This window comes from Rhinopithecus bieti, unplaced genomic scaffold (genome assembly GCF_001698545.2).
Source record: "Rhinopithecus bieti isolate Rb0 unplaced genomic scaffold, ASM169854v2 scaffold_35231, whole genome shotgun sequence".
Classification (NCBI taxonomy): Eukaryota; Metazoa; Chordata; class Mammalia; order Primates; family Cercopithecidae; genus Rhinopithecus; species Rhinopithecus bieti.
Window position 1 is genome coordinate 292,667 of NW_016814955.1, and position 26,180 is coordinate 318,846.

General features: G+C 38.7%; 1 protein-coding gene across 5 annotated transcripts; it reads left to right on the plus strand.

Moving 5' to 3' along the window:
* CNR1 (cannabinoid receptor 1) lies at positions 1-26,180 on the plus strand. 5 transcript variants are annotated; one of them, XM_017852776.1, is made up of 4 exons: positions 149-246; positions 16,852-16,965; positions 20,673-20,838; positions 21,006-26,180. In XM_017852776.1, the coding sequence occupies exons 3-4, from the start codon at positions 20,752-20,754 to the stop codon at positions 22,152-22,154; spliced, it is 1,236 nt and encodes a 411-aa protein (XP_017708265.1). In that variant the 5' UTR covers positions 149-246; positions 16,852-16,965; positions 20,673-20,751; the 3' UTR covers positions 22,155-26,180. The 5 variants fall into 5 exon arrangements, with proteins under 5 accessions (XP_017708260.1, XP_017708265.1, XP_017708261.1 ...); XM_017852773.1 differs by adding an exon at positions 1,756-1,793 and having other exon boundaries at positions 157-246; positions 20,673-26,180; XM_017852772.1 differs by having other exon boundaries at positions 20,673-26,180.

The window sequence follows — 26,180 nt, forward strand, 5'->3', positions numbered from 1 at the left end:
GCGCCGGCGCCGCCTCCCGCACGCTACTCCCTCTGCCATCCCTTGCTTCTCCACTTCTTTTCCGCCTCCGCCTCTTCTTGTCTCCCGCGGCGCCAGCGCCTTCCCTTGGCCCGGGCGGGGTCCTCGGCTCCCTGCAGAGCTCTCCGTAGTCAGTGGGGGACATTTCGTTCTAGCGGACAACCAGTCCCTGAGCTGGGCGAGAGGTGCCAAGGGAGCTTCTGTCCCAAGGACCAGGGGATGCGAAGGGTAAGACCTAGCAGAGTTGCGTTTGGAAATACTTTTTCCGCCTCCCGCCCCCTCGGGTATGACCAGTGTGGTCCCCAAGTGTCCTTCGTGGAGTTCTTATTCCGTGTGAGCGAATCGTGCGTCGGTGTTTACTTAGCTGTATGGCCCCAGCCTGTTAACTGTGATTTGTGCTACTTCTGGAGATTTCTACCATTTACTATTTATTGAATATGTGTGCACCTGGCTCTGTATGCACTGATGTCTGTTTGTAGAAAATGTGTAAATGTGCATGTTTGAAAAACGGGCGCTTGAGTTGTGCTGAATGTCTATAAACCATATTATCTACTAAGTCTTCCCAGGGAAATACATCGATCTCTGCTGCAAACCTAGAAACTGACTAATGTAAAACAGTAAATGTCATATAAAGAGATGTATGTCAAATAATAAACTTTTGATAAAGAAAAAGCTACAGGAACCACTGCTCTGAGGAAAAACAAATGTCCATGTAACTAATACCTAAAATTGAGTGTTGATGGAGCCATTTCACTCAGAACTAGCCGTTAGATGACTAAAGTTAATGTTACATTTTTAAAAGACATTCCTTGTTAAGGCTTGCAAATCATAAACGGATCACCTCTCAAATACAAATATGTTTGCTGTAATAGACGTGAGAAACTGTCATTTGGTCATTTGAAAGTTTAAAAGCAACATGCATGTTTCTAATTTTAATAGATTGTCTCTCAGAGATTTAAAATTGAACAGATGAGAAAACAAAACAAAATGTTTAGTAACGTGTTAATCATTTTGCCTCCCATCTTTTTTTATTTTCCTCCAAATAAGTGCTGTTCTTGCCTTTGTTGTTGATTTCTTGATATATTAAGCCTCCTCGGGCATGTAATCCAATAAGAGATTAGAACAGATTTACTGGTTTTAAAGGTGTTGAAATATATCTCTATGGGGCCCATAACTTCTCCTCATTTTTATTACCAAGTTAATATCTTTTGAACAAAGGGGAAAATGCAATTTCTTAGAGGAAACTCAGTGGACACCGAGTATTAGTGGGGTCACCATTGACATCAGTCTATTTTGCAGAATATTGAGAAGCTCAGAGCAACCAACCTTTAAGGTTCCGGTAGGACTTTATCTGATTTCAAGTGTTGCTTTTCTAATCCTACCCTACTGACAGTTTGCAAGGGAAGATACACTGATTGATTTTTCTCTGTCCCTTTTTTCCCTGGTACTCCTCCCCCTCCCCGCTCTCTAACTCAGTTAAGAGCAATTTTATAAAAATAAAAGGCCATGTAGAGTTTCTTAAGTGAGACAAATTATTTTCTTATTACATCCATACGTGAGCAGAAGACATGCAACTCCAGAATTTTAAACATTGCATACTACAGGCACTTATTTGTAGGCTCAGTGACAGTTACCATAGTGGGGCAATAGGTTTGATATTGGACATGGTTTTATAAAACTAATCCATATTAGCTTATCAGGAGAACTTACTGTAAACCGACTCTTTTTGTTTCAAAGATGTCTCCCACTCCAGGCGAGGAGCGCTCTTGGCTGAGGTATGTATCAAGTGTCTGATGGGGAGAGGTCTCATTGTGTTTCTAAGTGTCCATGGGGATAAAATGATGCCACAAGGTGGAAATGCTCAATTCTGGCCTTTCAAGAATAAAGTGACTGTGCTTGCATACTCGTTGTTAGGAAAGCAAATTAGATATTCATGCCCCTGAATTTTAATAGCATTAATATATGTATATGTAAAAAGAATGTTATGACTAGAACCTTAAATAAGCCATAAGTGATTATTATTTAGTGTGTAAAGTTTTAAATTCTGATGAAAAGCAGATCTCACATTGAAGTAGTGCTTGGCTTTGTTTGTTATCCACTGTTTTCTGTCTTTTTCTGTTACCCATTTCCCAGTGGACCATGTTCCTCTCTGTCTTGCCTGTGAGATTGCTCTTCTCTAATAAGCCTAGCTGCAGGATCAGTGTGTTCTTTTGGCATTTCAAAATGGTAAAATAGTGAAATTGTTAAATGTTACCAAGATGAAACTGCTGGGAATGAAATTCTTCAAAAGAACCACTATATTTGTGGCATATTTCAGCCTCTTCCGAAAGAAAACTCTTTGATTCGGTTTACCTGTTTTCCAAAGAAGGAAGCAGCCCCATTGATTGTGTTGATAAGTGTTTAGTATGCAGTGTCAGCTTATTAATTACTAAGGTAAAGCCTGAGAAACTGTTTCAAAACAGTCGTGTAACACTGTTCTTTGCTTTGACTCAAAATTAACATTAACCACCGGGAAATTTAGACAGGCTCCTTGGTTGTCTTGCATATTAGTGTTTGGAATTAGAATTCAAATACTTTGCTGTGTAAGAATAAACTATTATGAGATGGAATTTATAATAGCAGTTTATAGTTCACCACGCTTACCAAATGTTTCTTACCAGAAAACAGTTGGCCTAATAAGGGATTATTTCCCATAACTAGCTATCCAGGAATGCTGCAAAAACAAGAGTAACAAATTGAATTTGAAAATACCTAATGACACATAATTCGCAAAATGAAAGATTTGGTTATAGCTTCTTGAATTTATAAGAATTGTGAGTGACAGTTATTCTTTGTTTTATTCCAGGAAATATTTTGGAGAAATCTGAATTGATCTATATTATAAAGTTAATCCAGTCTAATCTAAGAATATGCAGTGAATTAAATGCTAATTAAAGCAATTAAAGCATGATAACAGGCAGTAACCTAAAGGACAGGCTGCATCTTACTTACCAAATTCCATATTAGCTCAGTTCATAAAGAACATAGATAAGACCTTTCATTCCCTGCTGCAAAGGGTGTCATGCCTCCACCAGTGTAAGTCTGTTTCTTCTATTTTTGTATTTATCATTTTCTAATTGAACTGACAAATAGTTTGAGCGAAACCAGGCTTTGGGTTTAAATGAGTTATAATTCTGCTATTGGCTCTAAAACAACCTGGACCCAACATTGTTTGAAAGACTGTGCTAGAGCCAGGTTTACATACTGCATATCTATATTTTGAGAGGCAGCCTTCTTTGCTGATTTTCTCTTATATACTGAAGACTGGTAGAGAACTCAAAGAATAAGAAGAAATCAAAATCAGTTTATATACTTTGTGTTGCCAATATTTTAACTTCATGTTTTCTTCCCTGACTCTCCAGTTCTTTCCTAATCCTATTCTCAGAGAAATGGTAACTTGATATTATAGCTGCCTGAATGCTATTTTTGGGGACTTGGGGGATTCAGCTCTTTGCCATTGAATTGCTCTTTAATGCTTTGATAAGCATTTAATTCACTGTATTTTCTTAGATTAGATTGGATTGACTCTATAAATTCAGATTTTTCCAAAATGTTTCCTGGATTAAAAGAAGCAATAACTTCACCCAGAATATATGTATACTATCAAAGTATATATTGCATAATTTTGGACAACGGGACATATAAACACACTTTTATTTACATGTATAAACATTTTTATAGATGTAAATCATGACTGAAATAAAAATTTAAATATGTTGCCTTTACACATTTGAACATATAATTCTGATTTTAAATAAATACTACAAATTTGGGGAAATGTCCGCATTCACGCAGCTGTGCAGAGGGACACTGAAGAGTTAAAGCAGACAGATATCCACCTTGAATGGAAACAAGGCCGTTCTTGTTTTCCAGGATAGGTGGAAATCCGTGCCAGTGCCATGTGTTCTAAGAATCTTGCAAATATACCAGGATGAGCATCACCACATTTGACTATAATTTTATCATGACTACTGATGGGTTTAAGACATTTTTTTTTTTAGCCAATCCTTTTAGTTATTATTTTTTTGGAAATTAGGGCTATACAAGTTGGAGGAAAATACAGAAGGTTATTACTACATCTCAGAATGCATATTAAGAGAGTTATATTTTTTATATAACATTACAATGTTACCACAAGTGAGTTAAAACTACAGGAAATTTGTTAGGGGGGCAGGTTTGTAAGGTGAGTGATTTTTAGCGGACCCTGTCACCTCTCTTGCTACTTTTGAAATTGTTTGGTGTTAGAGCAACTTCCATCTCAAACTTCCTCACATGGATAAGAGGTATGTTTAATACATATTGGTAATAAGAGGTCAAAGTCATGACATAAAGTAGTGTAATTACTTTTAGTAATTATCAAAATATTTTAGTAATTATCAAAATATTTTTTAAAAGCTTTCCTGGGTTATATTTCTTGATTAAACAAGGTGCCTCATAATGAAAAAAAGTACATTTTTTATAATAGTTTAGAGGACAGTTAGTTGCATGTATAAATATATTCTTGATCTGGTTTCCATTGATATTTTCCATATATTTGAAGTATTTTCCATATAGACTAATTAATAATGGATAACCTCTAATTTAAAAGTTTCACTTGGACAGGTTAAGCTAATAACTTAATCATCATAAAATTCTTGAGGTTCGTAGTTTGCATGGGTTTTTGAGGGAAGAATTGTTTACTCCCAAAACCCGAGCAAATGGGCATGGCAGAGTCATCGCAGTTGTTCTGGGAATACTATGAATTCTATTTTAGCCCCAGCTGGAGAAATGTTCACACCTGCACTTTAGGAAAGCTTTCAAAGTTTTGCTTTCTTTGCTTTGTTTTCTTTTGTTTTTGAATATGTAGAGACTGGTTAGATGGAAACCATTGTTTTTGAGCAAACTCTTTTTTAACCCATTATGCTATTGCATAATATTCTATATTTTTGAATGTTTCCAGAAATACATTTTGCATTTTTTTGAATGCAAGAATTTAATTTGCCTTTTCTGTCAACACAAATGGCAAATAATTTTTCCCTAAAATACAATATTTTGCTACTTAATGTCTTATTTTCCACTCTTATTTGAATTAATTATTTATGAAATTACGTTTTCAAAATTTATGTTTAAATGAGAGGGTCCCCCTCTTTCCTTCACCATTTCTTTATTCATTCTTTTAAATCATAACTTTAGAGAAGAAAATTGGAATCAATATGAGTCCCGAAAATTGAGTGAAGTTTTAAGGAGTGTTACATTCAAGTTGGTGATACATTCTAACATGCTTTTGAAAAAACAAATTCTAGTCCAGGCGAGGTAGCTCACATCTGTAATCCCAGCCCTTTGGGAGGCCGAGGCGGGTGGATCACTTGAGGTCAGGAGTTCGAGACCAGCCTGGCCAACGTGGTGAAACCCTGTCTCTACTAAAAACACAAAAATTAGCCGGGCATGGTGGCATGTCCCTGTAATCCCAGCTACTCGGGAAGTTGAAGTGGGAGAATTGCTTGAACCCAGGGGACAGAGGTTGCAGTGAGCCAAGATCACGTCACAGCACTCCAGCCTGGGTGACAGAGTGAGACTTTGCCTCAAAAAACAAAAAACAAAAACAAAAAAAAAGAAAAAAAAACATTTTTAAAGTTTGTTTTAAATAAATTTCTACTTATACGGACACTTGTACTAATAATTCATAACATTGATTTCTTTGGGTCAAGAAGCTAAAAGTGATGTTTTTATTTATTTATTTTTAATTTATTTATTTTGAAATAGTCTCACTCTGTCGACCCAGGCTGGAATGCAGTGGCATAATCTCGGCTCACTGCAGCCTCCACTTCCTGGGTTCCAGCGATTCTCATGCCACCATGCCTGGCTAATTTTTGTATTTTTCGTAGAGACAGGGTTTCACCATGTTGGCCAGGCTGGTCTTGAACTCCTGACCTCAAGTGATCCGCCTGCCTCAGCCTCCCAAAGTGCTGGGATTACAGGCATGAGCTACCATGGCCGGCCTAAAAAATGATGTTTTTAATATAGCAAGTTAACCAATATAATTGTTGATCTTTAAAAAAAAAAAAAACATCATTTAGGTACTAGACCATTGTCACTTGTGTTTGCTTTTAACTCACCTATATTTAAAAATAAATCAAATTTGTTTATTCTTTATACGAGGGACTTAATGCCACTATGACCTGAGTATTTTGGTTTATCCCATGGTGTTTAGCTAAATGGATCCAATTTTTAGCTCACTGAAATGCATTGCTACCAGAATTTGCTAAATATTTTCTTTAGCTTTTGTACAAGTTGTGGTGAGCAGGCAGTATGCATGTGAAAAACGAAAGCCAGACAATTTAACATATAACTAAAATAAGTGCAAGATTAGCCAAAGAATTTTGTGTCTCTGCATATGTGGGAATTTGACTTTGGAAGATACACAGCTACTTTTGGAAATGACATCTAATGTCTTATAAACAAAAAGGGAGAAATCTTTGAATTCTTATAGTCCTCAGCTAAAATAACTAATTGTGAGTAATCTGGTCCATTTTTATTGACAAAATAATTAGAGAGAGAACAGTTTGCCCAGAGTCATATATTTAAGTGCCTTGGGATATATTTCTAAATATTTGTAACTTTTAGGTATTTTTGAAATATGTCCACTATAAGAAGTGTAAATTGCATAATTACCAGAGTAATTCTGTAAAATAATTTGCAGTAGATCTGTATTACTTGAGCCTACAGCAAAATTTTCATTTTAGTTTGTTCTTTCCTGGGTTCATCTCTTAAGGTGTAGTATTTTATGGTTTGGGGAAAAAGAAGAGCAGAAACAAGTATTTCCAGCTTAAAAGAAATAAGCTGACATGTTAATTACTTTTAGGTTTTTCTTGTTATGCTCAGTAATCATGGGTTCCTTCACAGTGGTGGTGAAGGAAATGGCTTAGCAATCCCATAAAGCTTTGCATAGCCTTTGTAAGTAGAATTAGGAGAAAATGGTGTGGAGTTCTTAATATATATCTGTATATTATATCAGTGCACATTACATTTTGAAGCCACTTTCCTTTGCTGGACAAAATACATAAAATGTTTCCTGAAAAGTCCAGAGAAGCCCTGAATTGTAGACTAAAAAAAACTGGAGAGGTTCTCCACTCTTAATTCTTGTTTTCTGGCTAAATGACATTATTCTATTCCAAATAGGAATACCTTGGTTATACAGATCTTCTGTGGGAGGTTATTTTATCTTGAGCTGGCTCCCGTAGCAATCTGTTTCAATGATCTAAAAACCTATACTTATAGAATATTCCTTCTTCTTATTTAACCTTAGTTCTTCTTAAAGGTTAAATCTACTTCCCCTTCTCATTTAGTCCTTTTCATATGTCTCCATAATCTTTCACAGTGGATCTTAAACATCAGAATGTGCTAGAATCTCCTAAAGGCCTTGCTAAGAATGGAGATGTACCCCAGCCCCAGAGTTTTTGTTTCCGTAGATCTGATCTGGATCCTGAGAATCTGTGTTTCTTATAAGTTCCCAGATGCTGCTGATGCTTCTGGTTGGGAGACCACCCTTTGAGAGCCACTGACCTGTAGACTAACTCCGCGTGCACTTATAAACCGTTGTGTAACTTCTCAGACTGGTCTTTCAGATGTGCATTATACTTTCCAGCCCATTAGTACCTGTCTTATTTACTAATTCACTATGTTCACATCCCTGTTTCTGAACACTTTTCAGTTCCTGAAATCTCTTAATTCTTAATTGTATCACACAAACCCTAAGAAGGGCTCCATCCTGAATGAACACAATAGAACAGCCTCATGGTTTCAATGGCATAAAAATTCTGCACTTGCATCCAATTTGCATACATACTTCTTAATCACAACTACATTTCCAAAGCACATTTTGCATTGCTACTGAAACCTCGTTCTTCCAGTTCTGTTTGTATGTAATTATTTACATCTTGAAAGCATATTTTTCTGTTTATGTCTTACATTGTTAGCACACACAGAAAATTTCCTAAACATTTCAACTAAAGTAGGTGATACATAAGTACCTAGTTTTTAAAATAATGTCTGAAGGAAACCCTGGATTTACACAATAATAAAAACTTACTTAAGGCCGGGCGCGGTGGCTCAAGCCTGTAATCCCAGCATCCGGCAGCACTAGAAGCCGAGACGGGCGCAGGATACACGAGGTCAGGAGATACGAGACTATCCTGGCCTAACACGGGTGAAAACCAACCAGTCTCTACTAAAAAACAAAAAAACTAACCGAGCCGAGGTGGCGGAAGAGCGCCTAGTACCCAGCTATCAACAGGAGGGCTGAGGACAGAGAATAGGGCGATGAAACCCGGAGAGGCCCGGAGCTAATGGCAGTGAGCTGAGATCCCACTGCAGTCCCAGCCTGAGCCCCGACAGAGACGAGACTACACCGTCTCAAAAAAAAAAAAAAAAAAAAAAAAAAAAAAAAAACTTACTTACAAATAGATAGTGAGAGAATGAATAGGAAGGAAATTGAATTTATTTAGAAAGTCACGATGTCCTCAATTTGTATGAATATTTGAACCAAGATTCATTTCTCTTGTTAAGTATTCCAGTTTAGTCCCTACAATAATAGGAGATTAATTTTCCATTCTTTTCGTCACAGAGTTAGGACCGGTGGTGATGATTTCATATTTGGAAATTGGAAAGCTGAATATTTTATAAAATAGAATGAGTTGGTTATTAATATTGATTGTGGGTTCCTGAGACCACCCCTCTTACTTTTAACATCTCTTGGTATAAATGTATTTGTTTTAGGTAGAACTGCTTTCATTTTCTCATTCTTAATTACTTTCTTGAGGCAGAATTCCAAATGTTCAAAATTAATTTTTATCAATATATTAAATTTTCTCAATGCCTTTTTGCCTCAGAAAAGTAATTAGAAATTTAGTTTTCGTAGGCAGTAGTAATAACCCATTTTAACTCTCCATAACATATTTTCCTATTTGTATTTTAATTAATTCAGTTGTAAAATACATAAAATGTTGTAGCAGGAGGAGAAGTTGCTCAACCAAAGCAAGAACTATGTCCACCGAATAGAATAACAAATTGATTTCTGAGGGCTTATAAAAGCCACTCCATCTAGTGGTTGAATTTTCATATGACTTCTCTTGAGAAGTTGTTTTAGAAACACACTTGCAAGTGGAGAAACTCATTTGGGAACATAAATGAATAATAACGTGCATTTGAAGGAAGAAAAAAGTCCATTATAACAGTAATTTCATATACTGTCTTTAAAGGTCTATCAACAGCATATAATTAAGATTCATTCAAGGTTGTGCATGTCACAAAAGACCTCTTGATATGTCATTGTTATGCGGCTGAACTTTGCAGTTCATAATATATACTCAGGCTGAACAAGAAGTGGAATAAAAAGTAAATACCTGATCTTAGCCCATAACTTCCACTTGCCATCAATATTATTTCTATGTGATACTGAAATAAGAGATCCTGGGGTAAATAATTGATGGATTTAATGTAATTTTCCCATTTGGACACTTTTCAGATGGATGTTTGTATGAGACCAAGATTCAGGTTTAATGCCCTCATGATCAGGTGGCTTTATGCCAGAAAAAACTGTCCATGGTTAAAAGCTGTTCTGTTACATTGGATCTTCCATGTTGCTGATGCATACCAACATTTACGTAGTAAACAGGTATTGAATACCTACTCTGTGCCAGGCACTGTGCCAGGCAGAGGACCTATAGTTCCCAGCTCTCAAGGTGTTCATGGTCTGAAGGGTTTAGACACAATGAAGACAACTACAGGATGGCTCAGCAATGCCCATCACCTCTCCTGGGAGAAAACCTCAAAGCATATAGAGAAAGAGAATTTACACAGCCCAATACTATCTGATGATTAAATATATTCCCTTTATATGTTTTTATAACCTATTCTACTCTTTCAGCTAGGAAAAGGAAGACAGAAGGGTGGGCTGTATTCGAGGTGGAGGGTGGAGGGGAGAACCATTTCCCTTGCTTTCTTGTCCTGACCTATGTCGCTTACATGGGTGTGAAGCATGGACATATTTTGGGGTCATCTGTCACAGAAAATGTTATATCTTAGAATATAATGTCCACAATCCTAGGCACAGACTGTATGCCCAATAAAAATGTGTTAAATCTAACATTTGAAGGCCTATAACTTTATCAGCCACATTGCTGTAGTAACTCAGTTTTACATCCACTGGGCACCAGGAGATGGTAACGGTCACTCATTTGTTGGAACAAGAAATGATGCAGGGTTTATGTAATTTGTCTACCTGATTCCAGCCAGAAACTTAGGAATGGGCCACAGAAGTCTTCTTCTCCCTGGTCTAAGAAGACCACATGGCTCATGGTGGGAAGTTGAGTGATTCTGAGTGTTTGAATTTCTCCATATAGGGAATGGATGTGTGAAGGTTTCGTTTACTAATAAGCATGTCTCATACAGACATAAAGAAGGTGCCCTCTTCATGTCCCGCTGGTGTTGTGGAAAGTGTCATTACTATCTATATTCCTGACAATTGACTAATGAAGCCAAAAACTACCTTCCCTTACTTTCAAAATAGTGGCAAAAATGACTTAGGTTTTATTTGCCAGTTACCGCCATGAGCACCAGTGACTGCAAACAAGGTGCTAATGCAGAGTTAGGATTTATAGCCTATAGTTAACTGGCATACTTTGTTCCTGAAGACCGTGGAGCAAAGATGACTTGCAAGTGCTTTGGGCAGCCCTTTTGCTGTCAACAGATCATTCCTTCAGATTTTAGTTGTTCACTGTGTAACATTATCATGTGCACATTAGATAATGTGTACCTTCTCCCAAACCAACTCTTCTTCCCTGTAAATGAATGAAAGGGTATCTTATTAAATAGTTCTTGGAACTCAGAGTTCCAGCTGTGCCCCGTCTAGTTAGAGACTTTGGGTAAAGCATTTTTCTCTCTGAATGTGTGGAATAGAGATTGTAATAGCACCCACTTCATGTAAATATTAAGGAAAAATAATGTATTTTTTCCATGACTGGCATATAATAAAAGTTTAAATGTTTCTTAAATGAAAATATTTGGAAATTAGGATTTTCTTTATTGTGCATTTACCCAAATTCTCTCAGATTTAAATCTGGAGAAATAAGACTTGGCTTTTAATTGGACTTAATTTGTATGCTTTTGGACTCAAAGAGAAAATATGCCTTCATTGATAGATGAAGAGAGAAGAAACTGTGAAAGGTGTGCTGCACAATTGGATATCATGTAGCATACTTTTCACTCTTGCTATGTACTCCTTGATAATGAACTGCAAAAGTAAGAGCCTATTTACTAGCTTCTACACATTTTGTGGACCAGAATAATATATCACCTTCTTTTAATGACCAAATCTCATATGCAAGATAAAGACAGTTTTATAGAGTATTTTGAATATGGCCATGGCTTTTACTTAATTGAAAACTTTGCATGTTCTCTGTTAGAGGAAGGCTGCTTTAATCATTGCTTTCCGGGCGGGCACAGTGGCTCATGTCTGTAATCCCAGCACTTGTGGGAGGCCGAGGTGGGCAGATCACTTGAGGTCAGGAGTTCAAGGCCAGCCTGGCCAACATTGTGAAACACTGTTTCTACTAAAAATTTAAAAATTAACTAGGTGTGGTGGCGTGCACCTGTAATCCCAGCTTCTTGGGAGGCTGAGGCAGGAGAATCACTTGAATTCAGGAAGTGGAGGTTGCAGTGAGCCAAGATCACACCACTGCACTCCAGCCTGGGTGACACAGCGAGACTCCATCTCAAAAAACAAAAAAAAATCATTACTTTCTTTACCCAGTATGTAGAAAAGATCTCTCTCTCAAGAAAAATGCCAAAGCACTCTTAATCGGAGGAAACAGCTAAACAGAAGAGCAAAATTAAATAGTAAATGGAATTTGTTATACAAATCAACAAATGATTTTATTTGTATCATTAATTCAAGAGGCTTTTTTTTTGTTTTAGCATCACCACATAGTGTCTAACCCAAGGAAATTACAAGACATCATTTTCTTGAGCCCTGAAATTGTTTTAACTAGCCTCTAAATGTGAAATCTTTGGCGTATTTCACATCAAATTTGAACAGAAGTACAGTCTAATACAGTCTTATAAGTCTCTTAATGTCTTAAGTTCATATCAATTGATACATTTTTATGAAAAATGTAACACTCATATAGTGTTAGTAAAGAATAGACTAGAGAAAATGGTGCATTAAATAACTTCTATTTTATGTTACAAAGTATATGAAGAACTGAAGGTATGAGAGCCAATTGAGCATTACCAGTATAATGGAATTTTCTTTCATATGTAGGAAAAGGAGCTGACGTTAATATAAGAAAGAAAGATTATGTATTTTTGCCTGAATTATCAGGATAATTAAGTCAATCAATCATTTCACTTTGCTGTAGAAGATGAGGGAAAAGTGACCAAGCTTCTTTAATAATTCCAAAACTCAAATGATTAGGTAAGAGTTAGAAAAGACTCATTGCACATTCAACTGGAGTGGAAACATCATTCATCCAGTTATGATGTTGGCCTATGGCATCTGCCATGTATATTGACAACATGACTTAGACATAATGCAGTTATAAGAGTCAACTAAAATTTCCCGTACTAACTTCAGAGAAATACATTAGCACAGTATTTTCTTGATCAAATTAGTAGAAAACAGACTTGTTCCCAGAAATGAATGGAAAATAACCAACAAATATATCCACTGGAACCTGCATTCTCTTGAGCTCTTCACAAGGCTCTTTTATGAGGCCAGCCAAGCGAACAACAGAACCAACAAAGTAGAAAAACAACAGGTTAAGCAAGGGCCTGGAACTTCTGCATTTGACATCCTGGACTCCTGTCAGTGTAGACACTGTGCCAGGCATTGTCTCTTTAAAGCACTTAGAAACTTAGAATATCAGAGAAGTATGGTAGGTTAAAGCAGTCTGTGATATATCAGGGAGCACCAGTCCTTCCAATACTTCTGCAATGTTTTCAGCCTAGAACACATGGAACATTTAAAACCCTTTGTGGTTACACAAATAAAAATAAAGACTCTGGATAAACATTTAAAAAAAAAAAAAACTTTGTGCAGCAGCCATACCCACAAAATTCCTTTGATGATACCATAGCTTGCTAGCTGATAGATATGGTTTTCTTGGAAGGAGGTAGTGGAGAGGCAGGTTTGCATATAGAGAAATAGACAAAAAGAATAGATGATATTATTAGTCTAAAAATGGAAGTGATTTTTTAAAATAATAGATTTAACACATTAAAATATTTTATCTTTACTATGAAGTCATGATTTATATAGCTTACACTGTTAGAATATGTTGGCTATATGTTTTTAAGGCAGAATTCTAGGAAAAGTCCCTTATATGTCATTCAATCATTCTTTTACCGTAACTGTAATAAAAACCAACTGCTTCTTTAATAGGTGCATCTACACATCTTGCTAGAAATTTCCAATTATGATTTTCCCAGTAGCAAACAAAAACAAAATTAATGGCAGCTACATCCCCCAAAGCCTAACCCATATTAGTAATGAACTCTCAAAGAAAGCTGTTGATGCAAAACATAATAAGGTGGAAATTACTATAATAATCCAAATGTAGAAATAAAGGAAAGAATTATCAAAATGCAGAGAGCAGTGTTCCTGCCATGATCCCATTAACTGTTAAAATAGCCTGTGCACAGTAGTATTTTGACATTACTGAGATCTTTGAACTACATGAATTCCGTGTATTTTTAACTGTATTCTTTAATTAAATTGGCTTATATTGGACAGAAATTACTCTATTATCATATAACCACACCATGCCCTAGCTTAGATTTTAACAAGCTAGTTTGTTTTAATGAGAGTGCTTGGTTGCATTAAAATGGGAAATTGTGATCACACTTGCGGTGATCTTAATCTAAAGTAAGTCACAGAAACATGTTTTTTGCATTACTGGAATAAGGTATGCGATCCTTTGTCTTCACTGAAGAAGCTTTATAGCTCTTCCAAATAGTGACTAAATTTTAACTCGTTAGGGCCATGCAAGTAGGCAGACTTACCTAGATGAGCTTTGATAGGAAATAGGGATTTAGTAGCAGGTAGTCTTAATTACTATTGGCAAAATGCCTTAATTTACATTTCTAAGAGTCCAGAAGACTTAAATATAAGATGCAAAATGGCTTTAATCTAGTTATGGTTAATTCTGAAATCATCACATAAAATCTAAAAACAAACTGTGGAGTCTGAGGAACTTTGATTCATCTACAAATCCATCATAGTCTAGGCAATTTACTTAACATCTGATGGCCTCCATTTCCTCATCGGTGAAATGGAGATTATAAATAAGCACCTAATAGAGTTGCTTTGACAATTTAATGATAGAATATATGTAAAGTTTCTCAAATGGCTGTATATCATAGACATTCAATAAAGGTTCCTTATCCCTCACCCATGTCTGTGTATCTACTATTTGCTTCATGTTTTAAGTGCTGAGGCAAAAAAAGGTTGAATAATTAAGGCAATGAACAGTCTTGAGACCTAATTAGTACATTTTATATTATTATAATATATTCTTACAGTATAATTAGTATATAGCAAAGAACCATAATACTAAGTAATGATAATAATAATACCCATTGAAGATTTACTTTTGTGTCAGGCACTGTTTTACATGCATTTATTTTCATTTAATTTCAGATCAGTTCTGCGATTTAGGCATTATTGTCATCATCCTCATCTCCATTTTACAGATGAAATACTGAGGCTTAGAAAGACTGATTGCCCAAGTACTATCTAACACCAATCTTGGTCTGCTAACTCCTAATTCCATTGACCAGGTGCTTTGACTGGTTGGACTCGGTGAAGAAAACAAGGAAGATGGCAATATCCCTGCCTTAGCTTAGAGAGACGGTGTATCAAAAAAAGTTACAAGCAAGGGTCCTAGACCTGCACTGTCCAGTATGGTAGCTACTAACCACATGGTGCTATTAAGGGCTTGAAATGTGGCCCTCATCTGGGTGCAGTCCTTGCTCTACTACTTACTAGCTTTGCCGATAGCAAGTTACTTACCCTCTGTGCCTTTTATCTGAAAATGGGGATAATAGCACCTACTTCATAGGGTCATTGTGAAATAAGGGAATTGACATATGTAATAGGCTCAGTATCATCCGTCCATAAGAAGCTCTCTCTATATGCTTAAAAGAGGAAAATCAGCAAGACTCAGCAGTCTACGTGATTGTAGAGGTCAAGAGAGAGGAGGTGTCATAGTAAGTCCAAGTTAGGAACTCAGGTGACTAGAAAGACTACAAACGTGAAAAATGATGTGGTTGGAGTCAATTTATTGCAGCATCATTTCTAATAGCAAAAGATGATAAACAACCTAAACCTCCATTAGTAGGAGGCTGGTCACATTCATCTAACAGATCCTTAAGGCAGCCGGATGAAGAGAGAGGTTTTATATACTAATATGGAACTGTTCACAATGTGTACTTCTAAGTGGAAAAGAAAGGTATGTATAATAATGTTAGTTACTATTTGCTAAAAAGAAAACAGAGAGAGAGTAAATACATGTATTTGTTTGAATATGCATGGAGTATCTCTGGAAGAGGTAACAAGAAACTTATTCCTTGCCTCTGAGGAAAAAAACTAGGTGGCTGGCATATAGGGATGAGAAAGATTGACTTTTCTCTGTATGTCTTTCTTTGCCTTTTGAATCTTGAATCTTGTATATCTAATACATAAAGACAATCAAAATTTCTGATAAACTAGTTTCCAGTTGGAAAGTGTAAAGGGGGAGTTAGTTAATTGAGGGAAGATGGCGTAAGGAATGGGAAGATAACTAGAATGGCTCCCAGGAGCTACTTGGAGACAGAGGCTCAAACTCTGGTTTTCAGGCTAAATGTCTATTGCATTAATTACTTTTTCTGTCCTCTGATTTTGAGAAAAAGGCTAATGCAAATCACTGTTAAGGTACCACCTAATAAAAATTCAACTGCCATTTTATTAAGTTCAGGTGAACATTTCTGTGGGAACTCAACTCTCTGCTATCATGCTATCAGGCTGGTAAATCACTTAAGAAAAAAAGATGCCATTCTGTGTTTGGAAATCTCATTCTAGTTATGGAAATAAATATATGAACTCTTGATTACATGACATGATAAGGCCTGTAATAGAGGGATGAGCTGGGGAACTAGTTATGCCCAGTGGGAGGGGCTGGTCAGGAAGGTCTCAGACATGGAAGTAGCGTTGGCACAGACCTAGAAAGATAAGTTTAGTAGGCAGAGAGCTTGGAAGTGAGTATCCAGATGGAATAAGGGGCAAGGTGAAGGAGGAAGGTGTGCAGGTATGATGGTATATTCAAAGAGCAGCAAGTCAGGGCCAGTAAGCTGGGTGTTTAAGTATGGGTGGGAGTTGAAAGGCAAAAGCTAGGTTTGTGCATGTGCCAGGACCGTGTAAGGAGCAGCTCTCTCATATATTGTGACTGTCTTCTGTTGTCCCTTTGATTATGGATGAAAACTTCCATATGTAAATGGCGTTGTTTAGCAAACATAAGTTTGCAAAGAGCAAGAGTTGACTCCTGAGAAATAGCTGAACGGTGGGACATATAGAGCCTGTTCTAGAAGAAGTGAGGATATGAGAAAGGATATGACAGACAGACAGATGAATGGGGAACCTAAGGATACTCAAGAGTTAACATTGGAGCCAGGCTGAGGTTAGGAACTCAGGAGATATTTTAGATAAAGGAGCCAGGAAGCACTGGGCAACTGGCTTGGCTGTTGGCCTTTGGTCTTTTATTTCTGCATCCTTTATTTCTGTAGCTGCCAGCCTTTGCCCCTGAGACACTGCCCTGACTTGATTGGCGTTAGCAGACTGTACCAGCACACTGGGTGCCTCTGTGTGACTTATACCCTGGAGCTCCTGCCTCTGGTCCGGTAGGTGATGGCTCCCATCTGCTTTGTTCTATGACAAAGAATCCCATCTGCAGGAGAGGTGTGCAGAACCGGTTCAGAAGCCCAGACTAAAAAAACCCTCAATTTTCTTAGTGATGATAGAAGTTACCCATGGGAGATTCGGGGCCCTCAGTTTGGCAGTGCCTCCTACTGCCGTCACAGGCTACAGTGGTCTTGTAAAAGGGTTACACAAGCATGGAGGAGCTAAGGGAGCCTTTTGGCTTACCTGTCATATTAGTGCTGAGGGCTCTTTCTCTGTTCATCATTTGGTATGGCATTGCCAATAGTCTTGTTTGCCTCTCTGTAGCCAAAGTTGCTTATTGCATACAGCTCATTCCATGAGAGTTTAGATAATTATATAGGCAGCTTCATTTAAAATACTAATAACCTTCCCTAAGTGGAGCATATTTCTACCACAATTGGATTGGGCAGCTCTCCAGGCTAGATACCTTGATTCAAGTTACGTGATCATTTTTTTTTATCAGCATTGGGAGAATCCTTCCCGTTCCTTGGGTAGAAAAGAGCTTCTTGTTTTTGTTCTGTTTTGAAATACATACATCCAACCAACCAGCTTATTTGGAACCTTCTTCTGTGTGTCAGACATTCTACTAAATGCTGAGTAGATACTAAGATAAAGTCCCCAGTAAGATCTTCAATGAACTTACTGTCTAGTGGGTGGGAGGAAGTAGTGGAACAGATGCAAACATAAAGAAGTATTAGAAAATCTGGTCAGTACCATGATAGAACTCTGTTTGGGTATTCTGGGAGCCCAGAGAGGGTGTTCATCACCGTGGGAAGCAGGGAGCAATGGCAAGAAGTGACATCAAAGTGATGGGAAGGAGTTGACCAGGCAGGAGTGTAAGGGGCAATGGGAGCAACAGCACTGAGGTGAAGAGCAGTCAATTTGTTGTGTTTATGGAACTAAAATTCATCTGGTGTAGCCCAAGTGGCAAGGCCAGGGCTGGCAAGAAGAAGATTGGAGAGGTGGGCAGGGGCTAGATCACAGGAAACTTTTTACTAGACTTCATCCTGTAGGTGGGAGATAGAAAGCCATCCTGTTTAGGGAGACAGGATGTGGAGAGGATTAAGGACAAGAGCCTGAGGGTCAGAATTGGAAAGGAGCTCAGCTGGACGGAAACATAGATGGCAGACGAGCTTGCATGCATGTCTGGAGGGCCTGGGCCTGAAAGGGAAACTGCGTGAAAGTTTATATTTGGTTTGTAGGGCAAAGAGATTGAAAGAGGGGAGTCACATAATCAGCATACATTTATGAAGATCGCCCCCACAGCTGTGTGGCAATTGATCAAAAAGGAACAGGACCAGAGAAGGGCAGGAAAACTGGTGAGGAAGCAGGGGCCCTAACTCTGGTGAGCAGCGATGATATCCTGGAAGTGGAGGTGGCAGAATGTGGGAAGGTGGGCCGCATTTAGCACTTTATGCCTGTTCCCAATTACTGTTCTTAAGAATCATGGCACTAGGGTATTAAATAAAATTATTTTCATTGACTCTGTATTCTGTGCCTACCTACACTGATGCTATCTATTCTTAGCATAAATATCTTTTCCTTGGGGAAGCCCCTTCAGCCCTCTAGACTGGGTGTCCTCAGAGCATCCTGTATGTTCCCAGTAGTAGCTCTCCCCATGCTTTCTTTTAATTTCTGGGTCAGCTGCCTGCCTCCTCTGCTAGACCATATCCTTCATGCAGGCAAGGACTCTTTCTTTTACAGAGTGTTTTTCTGTTGCCAGACTGGAGTGCCGTGGCATGATCTCGCCTCACTGCAACCTCTGCCTCCAGGTTCAAGCGATTCTCCCGCCTCAGCCCCCTGAGTAGCTGGCATTACAGGCATGCCACCACGCCCAGCTAATTTTTTACTTTTATTTTTTGTATTTTTAGTAGATTCGGGGTTTCACCATGTTGGCCAGGATGGTCTCAATCTCTTGACCTCGTGATCTCCCCACCTCAGCCTCCCAAAGTGCTGGGATTACAGGCGTGAGCCACTGCGCCTGGGCAAGGGCAGGGACTCTTTCTTGATGCTGTCAACACTAGTGTCTAGTACAGTAGCTAGACATAATACAAGTGCATAGTGGATGTTCCATAATTTGTTAATACATGAATAAATGAATTATTAATTCAGATATATAGGGTCTCTGAATTAATAACTCATTTATTGTTAGTTCAACTTGTTAAAAATTTGTTCTAAAATATTGTCTCTCCCCCCACCTCATACAGTGTGATATGTTTTAGGAACAACAAATGCCAATTAACAAATAATATATTGTTTTAATGATTATTTTAATTGTTATAGATACCACTCTGTACTTCTAATTATTTTAAAATAACTAAAGAAATGAATAGCCCATATTTTAAACAAAGATTTATAAATAGTAAGATCAGTTCTCTGGCTATTTATTTTGAAATAAAACCAAATTGCTTAGCTTAGAATTGAGGAGCCTTAAAGTTTGGGCCTTTCCTCTTAGCTGTTCACATGGAAATCCTTGGACACTCTCCGGCCTGTCTCCTGTCACCAGGCACACTTGTGTCACCAACCTGCTCATGAGGGAGGCTGTCAGGAGGCCTCCATTGTCCTTCTCCCTGCTGTTAAAAATCTCAGTCTTGGCTGGGCACAATGGCTCACGCCTGTAATCCCAGCACTTTGGGAGGCCGAGGCAGGTGGATCACCTGGGGTCAAGAGTTTGAGAACAGCCTGACCAATATGGTGAAACCCTGTCTCTACTAAAAATACAAAAATTAGCCAGGCACGGTGGTGTGCACCTGTAGTCCCAGCTACTCGAGAGGCTGAGGCAGGAGAATCGCTTGAACTGGGGAGGCGGAGGCTGGAGTCAGCCCAAATCATACCACTGCACTCCAGCCTGGTGACAGAGCAAGACTCTGTATCAAAAAAACAAAAAAAACAAAACAAACAAACAAACAAACAAAAAAACACAACTCAGTCTTCCTATACGCCTCATTGCAAGTTTGGTCTTTGTGACATTTTTCTTGTTTGATGTAGACATCCTAGAAGTTCATGTCAGCCATGGCTCAGTCCAGACCTCCCCTTCTCTGGGTGAAGAAACTTGTCTTGAGGAGCAGCTCTCCCCATATGGCCTCAAGCTTCCTCAGTTCTCACTAGCTCCCTGCTCCCCGCCCTACATGTAACACACAGACCACACAACTCACCACTTGATTCTACACCGTCTTATTCTTTGGTTGCCTTTTACATTTAGTCTCATTAGTCTGACAAGGTGAGGTCTCCAAGAGTAGTGGTCATGTGACACATCAGTGCTCTCCCCAGCCCCACCAGCACTGGGATACCATGTGTATGTGATAGGAGAAGCCAGGTGCTAAACACTTCCTAATGTGACTATGAAATGGACCTTGCCCCCAAGAAACATTTCATTTAGGCCCTCGAGGGCCTTCCTGGATTCACACACTGACTTCAATACAGAGGGTTTAAATAATGAAAAGATCATATGTTTCTGGTGTGTGTCATGCCATCCCCGAACTTTGGGGAGCTTTTCTCTGAGTGACTGACTCATTTTGCTGACTGAATCTGATGAGGACTTGACCTCCTACTGTTCAAAGACAGGAATGAGTTGCCATGACAGTACATTTGCCACATTTATAGTGTCTCTTTGTTTTTATTCTCCCTGTTTCTCACCATTCAGCTTATTTGTTTTCCCTCCTCTTAGGATTGCCCCCTGGGGGTCACTTTCTCAGTCATTTTGAGCTCAGCCTAATCAAAGACTGAGGTTATGAAGTCGATCCTAGATGGCCTTGCAGATACCACCTTCCGCACCATCACCACTGACCTCCTGTACGTGGGCTCAAATGACATTCAGTACGAAGACATCAAAGGTGACATGGCATCCAAATTAGGGTACTTCCCACAGAAATTCCCTTTAACTTCCTTTAGGGGAAGTCCCTTCCAAGAGAAGATGACTGCGGGAGACAACCCCCAGCTAGTCCCAGCAGACCAGGTGAACATTACAGAATTTTACAACAAGTCTCTCTCATCCTTCAAGGAGAATGAGGAGAACATCCAGTGTGGGGAGAACTTCATGGACATAGAGTGCTTCATGGTCCTGAACCCCAGCCAGCAGCTGGCCATTGCAGTCCTGTCCCTCACGCTGGGCACCTTCACGGTCCTGGAGAACCTCCTGGTGCTGTGTGTCATCCTCCACTCCCGCAGCCTCCGCTGCAGGCCTTCCTACCACTTCATCGGCAGCCTGGCGGTGGCAGACCTCCTGGGGAGCGTCATTTTTGTCTACAGCTTCATTGACTTCCATGTGTTCCACCGCAAAGATAGCCGCAATGTGTTTCTGTTCAAACTGGGTGGGGTCACAGCCTCCTTCACTGCCTCTGTGGGCAGCCTGTTCCTCACGGCCATCGACAGGTACATATCCATTCACAGGCCCCTGGCCTATAAGAGGATCGTCACCAGGCCCAAGGCTGTGGTGGCGTTTTGCCTGATGTGGACCATAGCCATTGTGATCGCCGTGCTGCCTCTCCTGGGCTGGAACTGTGAGAAACTGCAATCTGTTTGCTCAGACATTTTCCCACACATTGATGAAACCTACCTGATGTTCTGGATCGGGGTCACCAGCGTGCTGCTTCTGTTCATCGTGTATGCGTACATGTACATTCTCTGGAAGGCTCACAGCCACGCCGTCCGCATGATTCAGCGTGGCACCCAGAAGAGCATCATCATCCACACATCTGAGGATGGGAAGGTACAGGTGACCCGGCCGGACCAAGCCCGCATGGACATTAGGTTAGCCAAGACCCTGGTCCTGATCCTGGTGGTGTTGATCATCTGCTGGGGCCCTCTGCTTGCAATCATGGTGTATGATGTCTTTGGGAAGATGAACAAGCTCATTAAGACAGTGTTTGCATTCTGCAGTATGCTCTGCCTGCTGAACTCCACCGTGAACCCCATCATCTATGCTCTGAGGAGTAAGGACCTGCGACACGCTTTCCGGAGCATGTTTCCCTCTTGTGAAGGCACTGCGCAGCCTCTGGATAACAGCATGGGGGACTCGGACTGCCTACACAAACACGCAAACAACGCAGCCAGTGTTCACAGGGCCGCAGAAAGCTGCATCAAGAGCACGGTCAAGATTGCCAAGGTAACCATGTCTGTGTCCACAGACACGTCTGCCGAGGCTCTGTGAGCCTGATGCCTCCCTGGCAGCACAGGAAAATAATTTTTTTTTTTTTAAGCTCAAAATCTAGAAGAGTCTATTGTCTTCTCGGTTATATTTTTTTAAGTTTACCACGCTCAGTGAAAAGGTGATTGTCACCATGATCACTTATCAGTTTGCTAATGTTTCCATAGTTTAGGTACTCAAACTCCATTCTCCAGGGGTTTATAGTGAAGAAAGCCTGTTACTTAAGTGACTGAACGATCCTTCAAAGTCTCAATGAAATAGGAGGGAAACCTTTGGCTACACAATTGGAAGTCTAAGTACCCATTGAAAAATGCCATCAAATGAGTAATGCCTTTGTAACCACAACTTTCATTATAATGTGAAATGTAACTGTCCGTAGTATCAGAGATGTCCATTTTTACAACAGTTATAGCACTAGAGATATTTTGTAAAATGTATTATGTCCTGTGAGATGTGTTACCAGTGTTTATTATGTGCTATTAATATTTGTTTAGTTCAGCAAAACTGAAAGGTAGACTTTGATGAGAACAATGGACAAGCAGTGGATATATGTCAACGAAAGCACTTGTTTTCTATATTATTGCCCATGATATAACTTTAGAAATAAACCTTAATATTTCTTCAAATATCTCTATTTAATTTTGACACTGAAATGACCATAAAGATTTATTTTTCTGTTACCTCAACAAGAAGAATTTGAAGACTTCAAAATATTGAGCAGAATTCATTCATACTTAAAAATTTATAAGCCCTGCATTTTCATAGGAAGACACATTATCTTCTGGACTATAGCTGTTCTAATGGATTATAATCAGAACGGAAGAGAAAAAACATATTGACTTTTTTGAGCGACATCTCTGACTTTCTTTAGTCTTTAGCTATTACTGGATCTCTTAAGACAGCATGTGTTAATCTTAATGTGTATTGTTATCACTGTGCAGTTGCTGTTTACTTGAATAGTATTGTGTTCCTATATTCCAGGTTTAAGTAGATTTCATGCCTGGGTGGCCAAACAACAGTCTTCATTTTTTTTTTTTTTAATTGAAAAGAAGTATTGTCTGGATCAGTAAAATTATACTGTGTGTGAGTGTGAATATAAATGTGTGTATGTGTGTTTCTCTCCTGTAACTGTTACAGTAATGTCATAAAGTGAGAAAACTGTGACCAAGTATAAACTGTTACCACTTGCTGCACTCTTGCACATGGATTCAGTTTCTAAAATTGAGTTCTTCCTGTAATCTTACTGATAAAAATACTGACTCTAACCATTCAAAAATTTCACCCCATCCCTCCTTAAGAGATTGGATCAAGTATTACTAAATTGACCTTTAGGAATTACATAAGACCAGTGTTTAGCAAGAAATAATGACAGACATGCAAGTAAGGGCTATATTTATAGTGTTATTGCCGGGAAAGGAGAGTACTTTGGTTTCTGAGCACCAAATATTGAGCAAGATGTCAGTCACTAAAAGGAAGACAATTCTAAAAAACAACAAAAAAAAGGTAACATTTTTCAATTGTGTGTGTAGGTAGTATGCACTATATATATCACGTTAAAGTAGGACTATCACACCCAGCCCATGTGGCTAGAAAGGCTGAATCCGACAGTGGATGAGACACAAAACGGCAGTGAAGAGCCAACACAATTGGGATTGAGGTCTAGATATACTGCATCTGTGCTTTGCCCACATGCCCTTGGTGACAGCCGAGCACCCAGCTCTGTCTTGGTAGGTTTGGGCTAAGGAACAGACCTCTCGTTTGCTCGTGGTCAGCATGATACACTAAAGCATGCAGATAAACACAGCTCCTTTCTTACACCCTGGTCTCATACTCCTTAATGGCGCCATGGGTGCTCATTGTTGGGCCTTTTTCCAGTAAGGAATGATATTGCTGAAGAATCTACTTAACCCTGACAAATTGTATTTACAATCTCTTCTTATACAGATAAAACATGACTCTTACAAGGCCCCAAGGTCTGCATAGTCTGAAGTGAAGTAGAGAGCTGGCATCTATCTGGTGATTTCTGGCTCTCGAGATACCCAAGCAGCATGATGGGGCAATTCCCCTTCTTGCAGTTCATGCTTTAAGGCAGGATGTGGCTTGTGAGATACTTTGCATTGTCTATCTGCACACCTTGAATCTGCCTGCTGGTTCCCTTACTTTACCTCTCTGTCATATGCAGATGAAGGCTCAGGATGCTAGAGGGATTAGTAAGATCTCTTTCTAAAGAGAGGAGAGATTATTTACAAGAAAGACTCACCAGGGTCTAGTTTCCATTTAAGAATTGCCAGTCTTTTGTCCGGCATCATCCTGAATATTAATCCACATGTTTCAGAGCTCACCAGGCAGTACCAATGCTCTTTTCACAGCTATGAAGAGCTAGTAGAGATGAAATTCTTGTTATGGTAGAAAAATTTCAGGATTCATTTTTGAAACTGCATTTGTGCGTATGCGATGTAGATTTTATAGTGTGTTGTGCTTTCAAGATCTAAATCATATATAATAAATTAAGGGACAATGGGGCTGACAGCACTAAACTTGGTGCTTATTGATATTCTAAGAAATATCTGTGAAGTATCATCACATATGTTACACAACCTTCATTTAAAAGGGTTTAAAACTAGTTAGATTCACTTTGACACTTTTCATATCATTTCTTAACCCAAGTGATGAAAATGTTGTCCCCAATGAATATACTCATTAGAATGACCATTTGTTAATATCACTCATTAATTAGCCCCATAATTAACTCCATTAATTTAATCATGATTTAAATTTCAGTAAGTTTTATAAGGTCTGACATCAGAGGTATCTTACTTTCCTCTGAGGATGATGTACTTACCCTGACCATGCATTGTACCATCACACATGTCTTCGGAAAGGGCCAAATTCCCAACCTGCTCATTTTTTTTTTCTCAGAGTCATAATGAATCAGTCCTAGAATGTTTCATTTTGGACAAGTAGGGCTGCCTCCAAGAGGAACCTCTGATTTATTTTGTATGAAATATATGTGAAAGAATATGGATCTGGGAGATGCTGTAGACATCTGTCCTACACTTGAGATGATTTCCAAGCCTCTCTGGCACTTCGAGTTAAGTCTCTCTGGTATTAAATGCCAAGGACCTTTTGCTGCCTAAACCCACTCTGCAGGAAATAGGCCCAATCACCAGATGAGAATTAGGCCCTGAATGAGTAGCGCTCTAGTTACTGTCCTGTTGATTAATATCTGCCATTTCATGTCCATAAAAGAGATCACTCGTATCATGCACACAATTAGATTTCTCACACTCTTAACTGTATATTTGTATGATATTTTGAAATCTCCTAGATGCTGGGCAATGGCTATTAACAATTAATTGTCTTGCACTGGCCTTTTGATGAAATGTTAACAATGCCTATTGTAATATAGAAAAAAAACATTCTATCTACTGATTTGGGCTGATTGTATGTCAATGGGTTTCTAAAAAGTCAGATGTTTGAGCAGTGGCCTACAAATCAGTAATTTTCAGATGGGAGAGTTTCTTTTCATTGCCGTGGCATCTTAAAAGCTGTCTTCATGTAAATTGACTGTACTAGGCCTACTGGGGATCAGAGTTCCCAAGAAAGGAAACCTTTTCTTGTATCTGGATTCAAATTTATTTCCAATGTTTCAAGTGGAAAACATGACTCTTTATTGTCTGTAAATCTAACATTATTACTTTTCCTCTTAGAAGAATATTGTATTGTTAGATGTTTGTTGAGCTGGTAACATTGTTGCAACTGCTGCAAAATCTTCGTTAGTAATCTGTATAATACTTTGTGTACAAGTACTGGTAAGATTGTTATTAAATGTAGCTTCAGTCGTTAAATTACTATAGCAAAGTAGTACTTCTTCTGTAATATTTACAATGTATTAAGCCCACAGTATATTTTATTTCAGTGATGTAATTAAACTGTTACTTATTCAAAGAGAAAACATCTCATCATGTCTATTGTCCAAAGTTACCTGGAATCAAATAAAAATTCTAGATGACCATGAAGAACATAAAA

Bases quoted from the DNA above. Each gene is read 5' to 3' on its own strand.
- CNR1 (XM_017852771.1), top strand. From the start codon at position 20,736: ATGAAGTCGATCCTAGATGGCCTTGCAGATACCACCTTCCGCACCATC.